At 48.2% G+C, this 18,845-nt stretch overlaps 2 protein-coding genes across 2 annotated transcripts; one reads left to right on the top strand and one right to left on the bottom strand.

The window, feature by feature from the left end:
* Positions 1 to 1,832: 1,832 nt before the first annotated feature.
* Positions 1,833 to 4,686, bottom strand: LOC109764982 (wall-associated receptor kinase 4). The gene is made up of 3 exons (XM_020323781.4): positions 3,557 to 4,686; positions 3,260 to 3,427; positions 1,833 to 3,131 (listed from the first exon to the last, which is right to left on the bottom strand). The coding sequence occupies exons 1-3, from the start codon at positions 4,452 to 4,454 to the stop codon at positions 2,056 to 2,058; spliced, it is 2,142 nt and encodes a 713-aa protein (XP_020179370.1). The 5' UTR covers positions 4,455 to 4,686; the 3' UTR covers positions 1,833 to 2,055.
* Positions 4,687 to 7,772: 3,086 nt separating this feature from the next.
* On the top strand, positions 7,773 to 10,688 carry LOC109764981 (uncharacterized). The gene is made up of 5 exons (XM_020323780.4): positions 7,773 to 8,032; positions 8,107 to 8,299; positions 8,394 to 8,555; positions 8,644 to 8,707; positions 10,199 to 10,688. The coding sequence occupies exons 1-5, from the start codon at positions 7,820 to 7,822 to the stop codon at positions 10,380 to 10,382; spliced, it is 816 nt and encodes a 271-aa protein (XP_020179369.1). The 5' UTR covers positions 7,773 to 7,819; the 3' UTR covers positions 10,383 to 10,688.
* Positions 10,689 to 18,845: the final 8,157 nt, after the last annotated feature.

Raw genomic sequence — 18,845 nt, forward strand, 5'->3', positions numbered from 1 at the left:
CAGGGCCACCTACAAACAGATACATGGAGCAAGTCTAGGCCAAGTACAGCCAGGTTGAGACCCACAGCTGCTACTAGACGTGAAAGTAGCAAAGGAAAGAGGCTGCGACCAAGCTCAGAAGAGCTAAGACCTATGGTCGGAGCAAAGCTAGGACTAAAACGGGATACAGACGACAGACTGATACAAGCCGAAGCGCGACGGCAGAGAAGGACCGCGAGGGGATCCGGGGCTGACAGTTGAAAACGCAACATTAGACACATGCGCTGTCATCAAGGAGAGCCGAGGCGGGCACGTCACAGGCAGCGGCAAGCTCCAGCACGTCCTGCCGAGGGAGGGGTGAGGAGACCTCGGGCGCCATGTCGATGAGCTGAACTGGGAGGAGCGCCTTTCCACCAGCAGAATGCCCTCGGGCTTATATATATTCAAAATATCAATCGGCTACGAGATCAATTAGGTTTGGCTTATGTTTTTCTTTTTACAGTTTTGCTAAAGCACATCTAGATGTACTATAAGTATTGCACATCTAAGTCCTATGTTATTGATCTTATGTTAAGATTCGTGTAGATATTTCTTTTCTTTCTCTTTCTCTCTATACTTAATTCACTCATTTAGATGTGCAATAACTAGAGCACATCTAAATGTGCCCTAGACACACCCTATTTTTTAAAGCTCCGCTCTCCGGCTTATTCATTCAGCGGTAACCTATCTGAGTGCAAACTGCAGCCCAGAAAACCAGGGATTACATCGAAGCTGCTAATGCTTGCTAGCAGGGTTTATGGCATGTTCCAAACATGCATGACTTGCTGATGGGGCATGACTTGCTGATGGGGCATGACTACGTGTCTAGGAAGATTAGGCGGATTTCAAATATTTAGAAATCAAGAAATCAAATAGATTTAGAATTTGAACATAAAAATTACGTGCCACAAGTTAATACAATGAGATTCACTTGGAATGTACTAGTACATGATGGATGTCAGAGAACTAGAGATGTTCTTAGTGTATAGATCAAACATCCATTGAACCGGCCATAACCTCTTTCCATTACTTTCATAACGGAAATACAATAGTTTGTCAAACTGGAAGGAAACCAGAAAGGGGGAATGCGAGTTCAACGCATCACTGAAAAATTTATGATAAACACTCGTCATCGAGCAGCCTACCATGGGGCGAAAACCTAGTGACACCCTCAGAACCAGTATCAACAACCAAAAGGAACCAAAGTCTAAGACACATCAGCCACAAGAGGCCCAGACGCATGCTCACGCAAGATCAAACATCCATGGTTATGTTGATATGTTGAGATAGTAAATCGAATGGTTGCACTACCTCTGTCCTAAAATATAAGAGTTTTACTTTGTCACACAAATGAATATATCTAGATATATTCTTAATTCTAGATACATCAATTTCTATTTTTTGCGACAAGTAATTAAGGACAGATATTGATGGAGGGAGTACTCATTAGTGAGGTTTCGTGCATGCTCGTGACGTGGCAGCCTGACTTGCTGATGTGGTCGGGCTGCGGGAATAGGAAAATATATACTATAATGGGTCCCAAGTCGAAAAATACGAAGGAGAACCTGGGTACCAGCGCATCCTATATGCAAAACAAATTTAGTAATTCAAAAAATTCCAAACCTTTTTTGGTATCAAACATGATCAAGTATTGTAGTCGTACAAAAAGATTCTTCGGCCCTCGCAAAAAAAAAAGATTCGTCGGAGAATGACTTTTGTTGCATCCAGGGTCGAAGATTTGGCAAAAAAACGCTATATACAAGTACTATACACGCTATATTGTCGTCATAAACTTGTCTTTTTTACCCTAAAATCAATCGGAATCATTTCTTGTCCAAACTTTTTATACGAGTACAATGCCTGATCATCTTTGATTCCAAACAAGATTTGGATTTTTTTTGGAATTAATAACTTTTTTGCGCATATAGGGTGCCCGGGTACCCGAGAACACCAGTTCCCGTCAGTCCCAAGTCCCAACTATTTACTCGCAAAAAAATATTTAGAAAATAGTTAAACATTTGCCCACTAATATTTTTTCTATACGGTTGCATTTCTGCATGCGCAGCTTCTCAATCTCTCGATCTTGTCGGCAACCTCCATCATTGTCGGCCTCTCCTCACCGGTCAAGCTCAGGCACCGTATAACCAGCTCCGCGGCGTCGTCTATCACCTCGTCCCCGAGCTTCTCCCTGACACTTCCGTCCATGATCTCCCGGTGTCGTCCCCCCTGCACAGCCGTGACGAAGGAGAATGCGAGGCTGGTGTCATCCTCCTCGGGGCCGTCCGGGCAGAACGCCTTCCTCCCGGTGAGGAGCTCCAGCAGCACCACCGCGAAGCTGTACACGTCGCTCTTGCAGGTGAGCTGGCACGTGAGCAGATACTCCGGGTCGAGGTACCCGCAGGTTCCCTGGACAAGCGTGGCCACCTGGGCCTCATCGACGGGCGCCAGCCTTGACGCGCCGAAGTCGGAGACCTTGGCGGTGAGCTCGCCGTCGAGCAGGATGTTTGCGGACTTGACGTCGCCGTGCAGGATCGGGGGCGAGGCGGACGAGTGCATGTACGCGAGCGCGTGCGCCGACTCAACGGCGACGCGCAGGCGCTCCCCCGGCGGCATGGGCGCCTGGCCCTTGCCGTCGCCGTGGATGTAGCGGTGGAGGCTGCCGTTGGGGACGTACTCGTAGACGAGCATGGGCACCTCGACCTCGAGGCAGCATCCGAGCAGCTTCACGACGTTCCTGTGGTTGATCTGCGAGAGGATCAGCATCTCCTTGGAGAACTCCTTGAGCTGCTTCTCATCGGCCACCCTGGACTTCTTGATGGCAACGGTGGTGGAGCCGCCGGCGCCGGGGAGGACGCCCCTGTAGACCACGCCGTTGCCTCCTCGGCCGAGGACCTGCGCCTCGTCGAAGTTGCCGGTGGCCTTCTTGATTTCCTCCTCGGAAAAGATCTTGAATGCGACGCCGGAGCTGGCCAGTGAACCCAGGTGCTGCTGCAGGAGGAGCCCACCGTTCTGCTCGAAGAACCTCTGCTTCGCTCTGAGCATCCTCCTCTTCTGAAGACTCAGGTGTGCCCAGAAGCACGCCAGGATCACCATGAACACTCCTATGCTTACACCTGAACAAATTGTTCATAATTGGTACAAACTGTTTTATTAGTAGTACACATGTACAATTGCAAGTGCCCATGAATTTCTGTCAAATTCGTGTTTTTAAACGAAACTTAACGACTCAAGCATGTTGTACCTGTGACGGCCTTCAGCGCTAATGTGAATTTGTCTTGTTGGTGGCAACCATCCTGCACGGTAGCGTTTCCACTCCATCCCTTGGGGCATGTGCAGAGGTAGCTGCCTGGCGTGTTGGTACACACACCGTAGCACGGGTACAAATCATGTTCCGCGCATTCGTCCACATCTTCCGTTTGAGTCAGTTTGACAAAATTCGTCAGTTCGACAAAAAAATCGGGAGAGGATCATAAGCCACCGATGAGCAAGTGCTGATCGACGAGAAAAGAATTTTGGGAACAGAGTATACGAGTAGTACCGTTGCAGCCGCCGAGGACATAGGGGTTCCCCTCGTAGCCGCTGGTGCAGTTGCAGACGTACCCCGGACCGTTGCTCGAGTCCAGGCACACGCTGTGCGCGCTCCGGCACGCGTAGGCGGTCGCGTTCTCCCGCACGGTGGCGCAGGAACCTCCGGCGCCGGCGCCTCTGATGGCCCAGTCCAGCACGACGGGCACGGCGAAGTCGCCCGTCCTGTTGAAGTGCGAGCCGGCGTACCAGAACCACCAGGCGTCCACCATGAACGCGTAGGCGCAGCCCGTGGAGTTGGCCAGGAACGTCCCTCCCTGCTGCTGCTGGCGCCGGCCGAAGCTGCGGACGTGCGGGCGGTAGGAGGCCAGCCCCAGCGGGATGTTGCTCTGGCAGCAGCCGTCGCCGCCCCGGCACGACCCGGGCAGCGCGCGCTCCGACGGCCGGCACACCGACATGCACCCGGTCACGTAGTACCCTCCGTCGTCCACGAAGTAGGCCAGGTCCGGGCAGCCGATGGCCACGAACTTGCTCTTCATGGACGAGAAGAGGAAGGCGCTGCCGTTGAGGGCCATGGGGTACTCCCGCCGGCCAAGCACGCGGCCGGAGCCGGAGGTGCGGTCGTAGCAGGCGCGGCTGGCGTTGAGCAGCACGGTCGCCTCGGCAGAGGCGAGCGAGATGGCGACCACCTCGTGGCCATAGCCGGCCACGGTCAGCCGCGGTGGGTGGCGCGTGTCGTCGCACTCGAGCCGGAATCCACGGTCCTCGGCACGGTGGCAGCGCGCTCCGATTCCGAAGGGGTAGGGGACGGTCACGTTGCCGCACTGCCGCCGGCACCCCGGCGGCTGCTGCGCTGCTGCGGGTGGAAGCAGCGGCGCTGCCAGCAGCAGCAGAACGGCAAACATTGCCATTCTTGCTGCAGTCAAAGCTTAGCGGCGGCTGCCTGGATGGACCGCCTTTGGTGTATGAGCAGAGCACCTGGATTTGATTGGTGATCGACGGAAGATGTCAAGAAAAGAAACGCAGAGACCAGAGAGCGGCAATGGAAGGACGACACGTCCTTACCAGCAGCTTCGTTGACGGGGAGCGCACGGCGAGACATCGAACCATTATTCGCCCGGAGCTGTCTATCTGACATGACATAACTTTTTTTTGTTGAGAAATATCTGACATGATATAACTTCTTAACTTAACGCACTGCGTGTGGAAATGGTCAATAGGCGCTGCGGGCCGAATAAATACGAGTAAAATTGATCAATAGTACTTCAACTTCAACTTGAGCTTGTGTCTTATTCCTTTGGTCGCTCGATTTTAACTTACCCTAAATACTACTCCCTTCGTCCTAAAATTCGCGTCTTAGATTTATCTAGATACGGAACTTGTCTTAGATTTGTCTAGATACGGATCCGTATCTAGACAAGAATTTTGGGACGGAGGAAGTACTATTACAGAGGTTTTTATTCTTGCTGGTATAGAGGGGGTTTAAGTTGTTCACTATAGTCACCCCGCTCGTTTGTCTACAGTATTCTGCTAACTTGGCATAAAGTGGAATATTTTAATCGCTATACATGGGCGACACTTCTTGGCTGGACAGCGTGGACCAAATGGCATAAAACCCACTACCCCCTTCGCACACTAACCGTTCCACTCCTACCTATGTCCTTTGCCATTTTGTTCGGGGAGGTGTCGAAACATGAGGCGATCAAGTTGGAGCAGCTCGTCTTGCTCCAATGACAGTGAGATGAGCTTGTCTTCCAACGTCGATGCGCCCTCATATGCGTCGTTTGGGAGAAGGCTTGGTGATGTGCCACTTGCTCCAAAATGTCGGAGGGAGGGACCTTCATCACCGCTTTATGATATGATTCCAAAGACCCCTCTTTTACACGATTTCCTGGCGGCGGGAGGGAAACATTGGCTCAAGGTTAGGGTTTTCGCCGCCTTATCTATTATGCCACAAATGATGTGCTCGAGGTGAGGGCTATGCAGGACAACAAATTGGGGATTCGGTGGGCTTAAGGTTTCAAACTCATGGATTTTGGGCATGTGAAATGTATTGACTCATCATGGACATTAATTTGGGGGAAATCTGAGTTTTTGGATTTAGGGTTTCGGAAATTGTGGGTTTGTTGATTTGAGAAAATTGGGGTATTGATTAAAAGCCAGTGGGCTAAGGAAAATGATGTTTTTGTATACATAAACACACATGAGCATGTTTGCGTTATATCATTATGCTTTTGGGACATTGGCATTTACACTTGTTGGGGAAATAGGCATGCTTTCGATACTACTCCCTCCGGCCCATAATATAAGAATGTTTTACAAGTTGATTTAGCTTGCAAAATGTTTTTATATTATGGGACGGAGGGAGTAATGTTTTTGTGGAAATGCAAAAGGGTTATAAATGATCTATTGTTGTAGGGAAAAAATGCAATAATCACTTCTCAATCGAGATGAATCATGGTGGTTATTTTGCTGGAACTAGCAACCATGGAGAATATTGCAGCCGACACTCAATCCGGTATGATTAGTATGACATGGATAATTGGACACCCAGTGTGATTGAGAGTTTGGTTGGGTAGATTGAGTATGAATACGAGGGGAGAATAAGAGAGGACAGGTGTGCCCTGGGTATGATAATGTACACGAATGGTCTTAGAGAGATTAAGAGAGGGGATGATACAATAATAGAGAGCATGATGCCATGTGTTACAAATGGTAATTATTTTAAGCAATTGTTTCTTGATCACAATGACAACACCATCTCCTACATTTCACTTGTGGTTGTTCACGATGATGGTGACCCACGCCTCGTCGAAGTTGCGGGTGGCCTTCTTGGGCCCAGTTCTTTTCAGCTTTTAATTCTCCAGAATCAGATTCTGGGAAACTGTCCACATAATCAGTCATCGAGTTCTTTTTCGAGATTGTTGTCTCAGAATGTGCGATGAGTTGTGCTGAAATTTATATAATGTACCTGAACTAAAAATGTGTGCTGAATTGCTAACACTTAGTTGTTTCAAACAGTCTCTCGTCAAATATGAACACAAAAATGATTTACGAATATCATAGTGGTAAATATTACAATTAGAATGGTTATAAAGTTTGCTTCGTTACAAAAGGGGCCAACTACAAATAGAAGGAATAATTCAAGGTACAAGATTGCTAGTAATAGCCTCACGTGTGCGGTCATGGTACCGTCATCTTTTGGTAGTAGAGAGTTGGCATGGTAATGGAGGTTGCACATACGCATCATTGTCAAACTTGTCAAAATGCTCATCGTGTAACTTGGTATGACGAATCCAATTGTGGAGACACATGCATGGAGTGACAATCATCTTTTGGGTCTCTGGTTTGTACCGTGGCATGCCTCCGAGAATTCTCCATTTCATCTTGGGAACACCAAATGATCATTAGATGACATGTTGCACAGATGAATGGCAATGGTTGAGTGTCTCATGTCTCCCCATCGTTGGGTGTTGTTTTAACTCCGGTACATGGTATCATTGCCCTTTGTTTCCTTTCTTCTTTTATTTTTCCTTTTTTGATTCTTTTTTTAAATCATTTTTCTCTTCTTCCTTATTCGATAATTTTGTTCTAATTCATGACCTATTTTCTAAAATTGATGAACCTTTTCCTTTTTTTGATGAACTTTTTGAAAATCAATGAACTTTTTTCATTTTCTGATGAACTTTTTTGAAAATCAATGATTTTTACATTCGACGAATGTTTTCAAATTTGTTGAACTTTTTTAAGAAATCAAAGAATTTCCTACAAATTAAATGAACTTTTTTGTCCAAATTTGTGAACTATTTTTAAAAATTGATGAACTTTTTTCAATTACACAAACTTTTTAAAAAGTCTTTGAACAATTTTTATTTTAAGAAATATGCCACAGTTTTTTCATCAGTGATCAAGCAATTGAACCTAATTTTCAAATAGATCAAAAAATATCTAAAGACTATACCATGTGGTAGTGTTTTCTTGTTTTTAAGCATATGTCTCACTTCCAAGGTCTTTCCCCAGCTACACCAGATAACTTGTAAGCATGAGCTATTTAAATTTTTTTTGCAACATTTTTTTTCATCGAAACAGTCCAGTCGCTGAAGAAGTTTAACGACACGAAACAGACAGTTCGGCTAATGGGCTTCGCGAATAAAGCCCACTTGATCCTCTAGCGAGCCCAGATCGAAGATTCGGTGCTGAAGGAGCCGAATAGGGCCTCTCCCGTGTCCGTCTCCACTGAAGCGGTAGCGGGGAGCGCAGAGGAGACACCGTTGCGATGTTGGCTGTCCGGTGCGGCGGCAGCGGCGGCGGCGGCTGCGGTGGCGCCTACCTGACGGCTCAGAGGACAACGGCTGCTCGGAGCGGAGCCTTCAACGGCCGCAGCGCCCTTCTTGCTGCGGGAACTGGGGCCAGGGAGCTGAGCCTTAGGGTTTCCCTCTCGCCCAACTCCCACCCCCACCGCGTCGGCGCTTCATGCCCGTGGCCAGTGGTAAGATCTTCTTCCGGGTTCCCAAACTCCATTGTTCATTCGGGTGCATAAGCTCTAAGGCACTGCCTCTGCAGCGTTGCTCCCCCTGTCCTTCTCCTGATTTGGAGGTGCCGCGCGTCAGTAAGAAGAAGACCAGGAACGAGGAATGGGAGGCGTTGAAGACGGAGTTCGGACGCATGTTCCGGCCGCAGCTTCGCAATCTAGGGGAACTCTTTTCGCTCCGCCGTGTCTACGACATTGAGGATTATCAGCTGGGCATCCTGTTTGGTTCGTTTGATTTCAATTGCTCTGGTGTATGTTCATTGTTTTGACTTGCTGTCTGCCGAACCCATCGCATTGTAGTGATTATGTTTAGTTGCAGGTGCATTTCTTGGATGCGTTGGCTGTTACCAACTGTGGAAGACGGCGCCTTCCATATTTGTTGATGCCATGCTCGCATTCATCTTCTACAAGCTCAGTGTTGTGTCCTCGGAGCTACATAGAAGCCACAAGTCCAACAGCCTGATTACGCGGCTGAAATTCGGTATTTCTTTATTTTTTAAATTGGTTTTCAGTTATACTAGTTTGTGGCCATATTATTGGACATTCATTGGATCTCCTTCTCATTGTAGGTACCATACTTATCATGGTTTGGAAGGACATCAAGAAAAACTATGTCCTCCTGGATGTTATTAGGTCAGTATGTATTGTCTAACTATTAAATCATTTAGTAGTCAGGTACGGCAGTTTCGTCCCAAATCATCACTTGCATTTTTGGAACAACAGATATCATTCTTCTAACATTGAATTACAAACTCTAGAATGGCAACTTACCCTCTAGTTTGTACATCACATAATTCTGTTTTTTATGCATCTTTTTTCATTAACATTTTAGAGCTTTGATAACTTGTCAAGCTGATATACCAACAGTACAACATCATAGGAGTTATGTTTCAGGACCTATAGGTCCACCATACAGCGGTAGCTAATGCTTTTTGCTGTCCACAAGCACCTTGTGTTGGAAATGCGATTTTTAGGGAAACATTATAGCCCTAGAAAATAATATGTGTAAGGGGACTAGAACAATATATATCCATGATGTTGAATTCATATACAAAGTGGAAACAGTAAGGCTTACATACTAGCGCCCTGTTCGGTATCCCTCCGCTCCACAACTCCGGGAGCAGAGTTGGCGGAGCTGCTGTTCAAATCGAAGGAGTTGTGGTTTCCCTGCTCCACAGAGTCTGGGAGCGGGTGATTACTGAACAGGCCCTAGATGAGTGATGGATGAGAAAGATGAAGATACAAATTTTCTTGCCCTTATTGGATTTCGTTGTCTGCATGTCCGCTGCCCCAGTTAAACTTTGCTTCTTGAGAAGGGCAAAGGTATTCAGACTGCATGTGAGTTACACACATTAATCAACACATGAGGTGTGGGCAGTTAGCCTAGCATAAATGGCCTGCAACAAGATAGTACAATGTTTTCACAGCCACATGAACCCTGATAACTCAGCTTCATGTCCAGTATGTCAGGAAATCTTTAATCGCCACATTCTCTCCCCCCTTGAGAATGCAGTTCATAATTCTGTTTGTCCAAGAAGGCATGATGTATTGTTAAACTGCATTCGTCTCATTGCACTGCATGCAAAGAGTACAAATGTGCAAACCACAAACTGTCTAATGCTTCCTTTCAACGTGTCATGCCATCTCATTCAGTCATTGAGTTGCCATTCACCATGGTTGGTCTAAATCGTATGTGCCTCTGCTGGAAATTTTGCCAAGCTTACTTTGTGGCCTAATATTGGAGCTTTAACTTGAACATATGATATACTTAGTGTTTGTTAGCGGTGCCATGGTCTTGATAAGTACAATCCTCCCAACAGAGGATAGCACTCTTTCTGTTCTATCTGTCAATTTTCTTATGTATCTTATCTACTAGATATATACACGTTTGTAATCAGATTTCAGTAGTCTGCCAAGTCTTGGTTAAACTCTGTGTAGAACATGCATTCCTGAGCCATACTTCATGTAAGCATCTAAATTTTGTATCTGCTGTATCAATATGATATAGAGTGGAGTTGGCTCTGACCTTTGTCAGTTAGATGAAACAATACAATTATCTTTCTCATGCATTTCTTTTGGATATGGCTCATTCAATCAGTAACTGAATATAGTTTCATGACATAGGATGCCGGTTCTCCTCCTCTACATTTGTGCATTCCTGTTCGATGTTGCTGGCGTGAAGAAATATGGAAGGCAAGGCTTGGTCTATTTTGTTAATCTGTTGAAAACCAGAGGTGGGCTTCAAGAGATATACAGGATTATGTGGTTGCCTGGCTATGTCTCTCCCTATGACGATTCTAAGAACTAGTTATGAGGCTCAGGTTCTTGATGTGCATGCATGAGAATGGGACTGCATCCCCTTGGGTATTTTCTGGATGGGCATGTATCGGGTCAAACTCCTAGAGGTTTGCAAGGAATTTTGTTTAGTTCAAGGGGTTCAGTGTAGTAGTGCCTCATCCGAACAAGCCCTTTGTTGGGGCGTAGAATATGGGAGCCCCAGTCTGTAATATATGTGCGTATAAGTTCTCATCTGTACAAGCCACCTCTTAGATGAATATCTACATAGTTTCTCCTTCTCTTATAAATCCAGTATCAAACTTATCTTAGATACAAATTTGCCCCTTTTTCCTATAAATCTTACTGAAATTCTGTAGTGGTTATTATACATACATCTACCAGCTGTTATCTGATGTTTGCAAGTGCAGGGTGTGCTTGTTTGGAGTACAATCCAAGATTGTGTGTGACCGTGCATGTACAGTATCTGGATATAAGTAAGTACATGCGACGGATCGCAGCACCCCAACGCTACAGTACCTGAGATCGATGCATATGTGGCCTCCTACGAAGAAGAAAGAGAAATAGTATGGTTGATTTGTTTTTTAAAAAAATGGGGTAGAAGGCCCAATCGTTCACTGGCAAACCCTGAAGTATAGAAAGATGCATGTTACTCCCTCTGTTCCTGAATATAAGTCCTTTTAGAGATTTCAATATGGACTACATATGAAGCAAAATGAGTAAATCTATACTCCAAAATATGTCTATATACATCCGTACGTGGTTTATAGTGAAATCTCTAAAATGACTTGTATTTAGAAACAAAGGAGAGTAGTTATGAGTGAAAAAACATGAAAACAAACTCTAAAAGGATATTCTACATATCCTTCGGCCGTTCGGCGGATTTCTTCTTTTGCTCCTTAGCCCACGTTCGGCGGATTTCTTCTTTTGCTCCTTAGCCCAGTCATCTTACCATTCACACGAGGCAGCAGAACTAGTATTTGGCACATCAGCCATTCGGCAGCCAGTACGCCCTTCTCTGGCTCTGGCTCAATGTGCTCATCAATCAGACGAAGCAGCCGATCCAGTGTTTGGTTCACCTCCATCTGTTGGGCCTCCGATACGCCCACCGTCTTTGGCCCACCTCCACATAGCATGAGCACCCGTATGTAGTTGAAGTCATCAAATACCAGGATGCGCATCAGCTCGCGTCTCCCGGGTTTGGTCTTGGATAACGCCAACAAGAAATTGAAGAGAGGACTCACGAGCTTCTTCATGCCGCTCAAGTCCGCAAGTACCGACACGGTATAAAGGAAGAAAACAGGAACCCTGCACGACACATGCATACATCAGCTCAGCTCCCTGGTTAACACATCGGCATTTTTGAACTGTAATCGTAACCAGGCTCAATGAAACGCACGAATTAATAATGATTACCTGATGTAATCAAGGGGCACAATGCTTTTGTGGATGTCCTTGAAGGCCATTGTGAGGGCAATGACTGTGCGTTCATCACGAAAAGTTCAGTTTAGCTCAGCTCATAAAGAAGAGGAAGCCATATTTTCACATGGGATCTTATATAAGGGATCAACAGAAAGTGGCGACTAGCCGAGCTGGACCCGGGTGATAAGGTCGTTGCAAAAGCCCTGTTTTCGTACGTCGGCCACGAGGACACTGAGCTTGTAGAAGGCGTAGGCGAGCACCAAGTCCAGGCACGTTGAGGGATCCATCTTCCGCACCTGCCACAGCCCCACGCACGCCAGGAGGGATCCATCTCCCACACCTGCCATAGCCCCACGCACCAAGTCGAGGCATGTGGAGGGATCCATCTTCCACACCTGCCACAGCCCCATGCACGCCAGGAGGGCTCCTGCTCACGCGCACACCAATGTTAATCACTTGTGTTGCAGTTACTCCATAGGCTCAATTGAGAAATCTCACTTTTGTAGTTACAAAATAACTCAACTAACGCGTCCGTTTTTTCTTAAAAAATTATGTGTTATCAATGCATTAATTACAATGCATCCATGCATGGCCAATAAATGATCAAAAACATTTACGCATTGGTGAGTTTTTTTAGAGGAATTGGTTAGCTCTCTTTTTAATCTTCCATGCAACGATTTAATGCACCTCAAAACCTGAACATACTATGATGGAAAGCAATAAAATTAGAACTTATAAAACAAAAAAAAAAACAAATTTCTAAGATAAGCCATATAAACCAAAATAAGTACATAATCATCATGCGCGTGTATTCCTACGCACCGAAAGGCATGCCGACGTGGTAGTCCTCCACGTCGAAGATGGTCCGGACGGAGAGCATGTGCTTCAGGTTGTCCACCAGCGCCGCCGCCGCCTCCTTGTCGGCGTCGTGATCCCGGTTGAAGCGCTCGTCGTAGCTCGACGGCGCCCAGGGAAGCACGGGCATGCTGCCGTGGCCACGGGCGCAGCTCTACACGAGACCGGTAAGAGTCGAGTCTAGTCAAGATCGCCAACGAACCTACGTATACATCTATACATGGATTGATATAACAAGGATTGCGAGCGGTGCTCACCAGCGTCAGGGAGCGAGCAGTCCGGAGGGCCGGGAGGCGGACCGGCGTGTGCGCGAGGCGGCGAGAGGAGGACGGCGCCGGCACCGTGGCGGCGACGAGAGCCGCACCAGGGGACAAGCCGCAGCACGCCATGGATCGATCGGTGACGCGCGGCACTTGGTTCGCGCCACGTACGGATCGACCGCGAAGTTCGAACCCGTACGCCGTCCCGCCGCCGTTGCTTGTGGACTGCCCTAAGCTAGCTAGCTACGTCGTGAGATGCTAAATTCGTACGCGCGTACCCGGATATCTCCACTCCTATGAAATGGTGATGATGTTGTATCTTCATTCTTCATTTACAACCATTCGATTTACATCCAACGCATCTGAGACAAACTATGTTAGTTTTGCTAAAAAAAACACTCCACTCCTAGTTTAGATAACCCCCTGCCTCTCACGTTCAGCCATCTCTCCCTCTCACCTCATCTTGCCATATCAAGAAAAAAGAAGAAGGATCTGGAGAGGTCACTGCAGTCGGCGCCGTCTGCCCCCAACGCATCTCAGGCCGCATCGCTGACCACCACCACGATCCCCTCTTCCTCACCATCTACTCCGCCCCCTTCCAATTCATCCTGAGTTATACCTTGGCAAGTATGATGCCGATGCAGTCGCCTCCGACGACGGCCTCCACAAAGTTCGCAATCGGAGTCATTCGTGCACCAAGCCTCCGCTACCTCATCTCTTTCCCGCAGCAGCAGCCCCAACTCCGAGAACAACGTATGTGTCCTCCGTTGTCTCCTTCAATGTCGACCGCCTCAAATACGTCGGTGCCTACACCCTGTTCATCCTCAGTGGCGCTGCTGCCACCTACTACAATTTCCCCACCCCCACCCCTCCCGATGCAATCCATGCTGGTCACACTCTCATAGATCGAATGGGAGTGTGGGGAGGTAGGATTCACTGCCATTCACCTTCTGATCTCACAATGATTGATATTGATGAAGAATAAAATCTCCCTGTGCAATTTGAGATGTGTGATGCTAACAGATCGAATTATCTTAGTTCGTGCATTGGTTTTCCGGCAAATCACCATTTACTTTGAAGCTCTGGCAAGAAATTTCTATCTTTCCTTAGGAAGAGAGGAGCTCTTTGATGTTACACGGGCACTTCTGTCCATGTCAACCCGCAAGCTTTGGGAAGGTCACTACTTACCAATGTGTTTGGCACACACTTAGAAATTGCACCCTATTTTCTACTCCCTTCGTCCCATAATATAAGAACGTTTTTGACACTACCCTCTGTCCCAAAATATAAGAACATTTTTGATACTACACTAGTGTCAAAAACATTCTTATACTGGACTCTAATTAAGTAAGACTTGTTTGCTTATGTTCTGATTTCTTTTCTTGAGCAACTTTTTTCTATTCTTTTTCTTTTGACAAAAAGAATGATACTTGACCACGGAGACGTTGATTCATTGCTCTATGAAAGCGAAACAACACTATGCTGGATGAAAGTGCCTAATCGCCTGAAGATATGCGACTGGTTATTCAAGGGTACTTCCTTCTAATCTGTTTGGCCGGTGTCAGATTGTTTGCTTATTTGATTGATATTCTTGTATATCATCTCTAGAATCTCGACAACAAGAATGAACCATCTTACTGCAGTAACTTATAACAAACAGAACTTGTGATGGATTCTAAATTTTAATCAATCTACAGTCCTATTGTTTTCTCTTGTACAATCATCAGTTCGTCATTCTCAACAAAATTACTATTGGAACTCCGACATCATTCTCGACAAAATTACCATCTAAATACTTGTGTTTTTTTGCTCAAGCACCAATAATTTGTCTTCGAATGGAGATAGCCGATGCGTGGATGTGGGGTAACCATTTCGGTGATGTTGGTTGGTGCCTACCCTTTCGAGGATCTAGAAGATCACAAAAAATTCAAATGATAATTAAGGTATGGTGTCGATCGTTTAGCTTAGTAATTTCATAAGTTGTATTTCAAGCCAAACAACTAAATACTAAGCTCAAATTGCAGAAAATACTGGGTGTTCAATACTCGATTCTCGACTATGTTGACATATCTCTAGAGTGATTTAAGAGCATTCACCTGCGAGGCCTCTCCTGTACCCGTCGCTCCGGCGGCCGGTGGCGAAGAAGGGATTCCGGTGCCTCCGCTCCGATTAGTAGTTTAGGTTAGGATTTTTTTTAGTCCTCGCAGGTGTGGCGCTCGGGCGGATGGCAACGCTTCTTCTTCGACTTTGTCTTTCGGGCTTCGATCCTCCTCGAGTTCGTCTATCTGCACATAGTTGACGGAGCTCCGGCGTAGATTCCTGCCATCTCTTTGGGGCGGTGGGGTTACCGTTTCTCATCATATGGTGAGATTTGGTGCAAGGTGCTTCACATATATGCAATGGTCCAACTGTGACGACTGCGGCTCGAGAGTGCTAGTCCTTAGGAGCATGTGCATGAAGACTTTCCAACTGACATAGATAAGGTCAAGTTGGCTCCGGTAGGAGCGGCCGCGATAGCGTGTCGGCAACCCGTTTTGGCGGCAGCAGCAGTGGTTCTTCAGTGGGCTTAGAGCAACTCCAATGGGGCGACCCATTTCGTCCGCCCGCGTCCGTTTGGGTCGGCGCGGACAAAAGTGGCGGCCCAATGCGCCGACCCTCCGCGAGCGACCCATTCCAGGCCCAATTTTGAGCCGGATTTGCGTCAGCACGGACACGAGACGGACGCGCGCGCGCCTACTCCTCTCCTTGGGCCCGCCGGTCGGTGGCAGCCACCAACATTCCCCCATTTTCCCCAAAAACGATCCCGCCCGCGCGCGCCCCCGCCCCCCAACCAGCCATGGAGGACGCCATCGACCTCGACCTCGACGCCGCTGCCGTCCTCGCCTCCCTCGCCTCGTCCGGCGCCATCGTCCCCCTCCGGGAAAGGCAAGCCTCGTGCCCCGCGCAAGACCGCCGCCGCAACCAAGCCGAAGAAGGCGCTGACGCCCGAACAGCGGGTAAGGGAGTCGGCCAAGAGGAAGGGCCGGAGGCACGCCACGGACGCGAGGGATGAGGCCGCCGTCGCCGTCGCCGCCGCGCAGCAAGAGTTCACCAACGCCCGCGTCGCCGCGGCAACGAGGGAGGCGCTCTACATGCTAGGGGTAAACCCTAGCCAGCACAGCGTCCTCCAAGCCGCCGTCGCCGCGGCCAGCACCGGCTCGTCGGCGTTTCCTCGGTTGGTGCTGCCCGACTCACCCCGCGCGTCGACTTGCAACCCGGTCCCCAACTTCCACATCTACCCGCAGGCCTCCCGCCTCTCCGGGGAGTGCTCACCCGACGTGAGCGTGGTCGCGCCTTCCACGCCCGCGCCCATCGACCTCAACGCCACCCCGGTGGTCGGTGGCTCGTCGTCCGGCGGCACGAGGAAACGCGCGCGACAGACGGAGGCTTGATCTTGACGCCGAGAAGCAAGCCAAGATGTTCGAGCTCGAGGCGGAGAAGCAAGCCAAGATGCTAGAGATCGAGGCCGCCAACGCCAAGACAAAGGCAAAAGAAGTGGCTCTTGCAAGCATGATGACCGTGTTGGAAATATGCCCTAGAGGCAATAATAAAATGGTTATTATTGTATTTCCTTGTTCATGATAATTGTCTGTTGTTCATGCTATAATTGTATTAACTGGAAACCGTAATACATGTGTGAATACATAGACCACAACATATCCCTAGTGAGCCTCTAGTTGACTAGCTCGTTGATCAACAAATAGTCATGGTTTCCTGACTATGGACATTGGATGTCATTGATAACGGGATCACATCATTAGGAGAATGATGTGATGGACAAGACCCAATCGTAAGCATAGCACAAGATCGTGTAGTTCGTTTGCTAGAGCTTTTCTAATGTCAAGTATCATTTCCTTAGACCATGAGATTGTGCAACTCCCGAATACCGTAGGAATGCTTTGGGTGTACCAAACGTCACAACGTAACTGGGTGGCTATAAAGGTGCACTACAGGTATCTCCGAAAGTGTCTGTTGGGTTGGCACGAATCGAGACTGGGATTTGTCACTCCGTATGACGGAGAGGTATCTCTGGGCCCACTCGGTAATGCATCATCATAATGAGCTCAATGTGACTAAGGAGTTAGCCACGGGATCATGCGTTACGGTACGAGTAAAGTGACTTGCCGGTAACGAGATTGAACAAGGTATTGGGATACCGACGATCGAATCTCGGGCAAGTAACGTACCGATTGACAAAGGGAATTGTATACGGGATTGATTGAATCCTCGACATCGTGGTTCATCCGATGAGATCATCGTGGAACATGTGGGAGCCAACATGGGTATCCAGATCCCGCTGTTGGTTATTGACCGGAGAGTCGTCTCGGTCATGTCTGCATGTCTCCCGAACCCGTAGGGTCTACACACTTAAGGTTCGGTGACGCTAGAGTTGTAGAGATATTAGTATGCGGTTAACCGAAAGTTGTTCGGAGTCCCGGATGAGATCCCGGACGTCACGAGGAGTTCCGGAATGGTCCGGAGGTAAAGATTTATATATGGGAAGTCCTATTTTGGCCACCGGAAAATGTTCGGGATTTTTCGGTATTGTACCGGGAAGGTTCTAGAAGGTTCCGAAGTGGGGCCCACCTGAATGGGGGACCCACATGAACGTGGGTAGTGGGGGCAAGGCCCCACACCCCTGGTCAAGGCGCACCAAGATCCCACCTTAGAAGGAATAAGATCAAGATCCCTAAAAAAGGGGGATAATAATCGGTGGGGAAGGGAAATGATGGGATTTCTTTCCCCCACCTTTGCCAACGCCCCAATGGACTTGGAGGGCAAGAAACCAGCCCCCTCCACCCCTATATATAGTGGGGAGGCGCATGGGAGCAGCACCCCAAGCCCTGGCGCCTCCCTCCCTCCCGTGACACCTCTTCCTCCCCGCTTGCGCTTGGCGAAGCCCTGCCGGGATCCCGCTACTTCCACCACCACGCCGTCGTGCTGTTGGATCTCCATCAACTTCTCCTCCCCCTTGCTGGATCAAGAAGGAGGAGACGTCCTCGCTCCGTACGTGTGTTGAACGCGGAGGTGCCGTCCGTTCGGCGTTAGGATCATCGCTGATTTGGATCACGACGAGTACGACTCCATCAACCCCGTTCTCTTGAACGCTTCCGCGCGCGATCTACAAGGGTATGTAGATGCACTCCCCTCTCTCTCGTTGCTAGATGACTCCATAGATTGATCTTGGTGATATGTAGAAAATTTTAAATTTCTGCTACGTTCCCCAACAGATCGGGGTGGAGATCATGAAGGTGGATCTCAACGCCTTGTCGCCAAGGAAGAGGCCGTGGTTCGAGAAGATGCAGGCCGACATGCTCAAGTTCGACGACGAGTGATCTATGGCGTCGAGGGCCATCTTTTTTGTATGCCGGCATGACCACGGGAGCCGCGATGGCGTGGTCGAACTCAAGTCCCACCATTTTTTGTGTGCTGCATGTGTGCCGGCCGGCTGGTGAGTGCGCCAGCGTGAACTGTGGTATTTTCTGAAGCCGGTATTGTATGCCGGCGCTGGCATGGTGCCGGCATGAGACATGGCCGCTGGCATTATCGGCCGCGGGTCTTTTTTATTTAAAAGTTGAATGCGGACATGAAATGGGTCGGCGCGTTGGGCGCATTGCCCACCCAAATGCAAAACTGGGCGGACGCCGGGCGGGCGGCCGACCCAAACGGACAAAAAGCGGACAAATGCGCCGTCCGTTTGGGTCGCCCCATTGGAGTTGCTCTTAGAACCTCGATATAAATTTTATTATATTTGAGATACTTTGTAGTACTTCCCGTAAACTTCTGTATTAGATATGATGTTTCCTGAAAAAAGAAATCTCCACAAAAAATAATCAAGTTTTAGTTAATTTTACAGGAATTAGGAAATGAAAAGGACAGGATCGCCCCTGGCAAAAATA

The sequence above is a fragment of the Aegilops tauschii genome, chromosome 5 (genome assembly GCF_002575655.3).
Source record: "Aegilops tauschii subsp. strangulata cultivar AL8/78 chromosome 5, Aet v6.0, whole genome shotgun sequence".
Classification (NCBI taxonomy): domain Eukaryota; kingdom Viridiplantae; phylum Streptophyta; class Magnoliopsida; order Poales; family Poaceae; genus Aegilops; species Aegilops tauschii.

Excerpts from the sequence above, each read along its gene's own strand:
- LOC109764982 (XM_020323781.4), bottom strand. The coding sequence starts at position 4,454 with ATGGCAATGTTTGCCGTTCTGCTGCTGCTGGCAGCGCCGCTGCTTCCA. Across the intron at positions 3,428-3,556 it reads TGTCCTCGGCGGCTGCAACG|ATGTGGACGAATGCGCGGAA; the intron begins GTACTACTCGTA and ends CTCAAACGGAAG. Across the intron at positions 3,132-3,259 it reads AGCGCTGAAGGCCGTCACAG|GTGTAAGCATAGGAGTGTTC; the intron begins GTACAACATGCT and ends CAATTTGTTCAG.
- LOC109764981 (XM_020323780.4), top strand. The coding sequence starts at position 7,820 with ATGTTGGCTGTCCGGTGCGGCGGCAGCGGCGGCGGCGGCTGCGGTGGC. Across the intron at positions 8,300-8,393 it reads TCAGCTGGGCATCCTGTTTG|GTGCATTTCTTGGATGCGTT; the intron begins GTTCGTTTGATT and ends GTTTAGTTGCAG. Across the intron at positions 8,708-10,198 it reads GTCCTCCTGGATGTTATTAG|GATGCCGGTTCTCCTCCTCT; the intron begins GTCAGTATGTAT and ends TTCATGACATAG.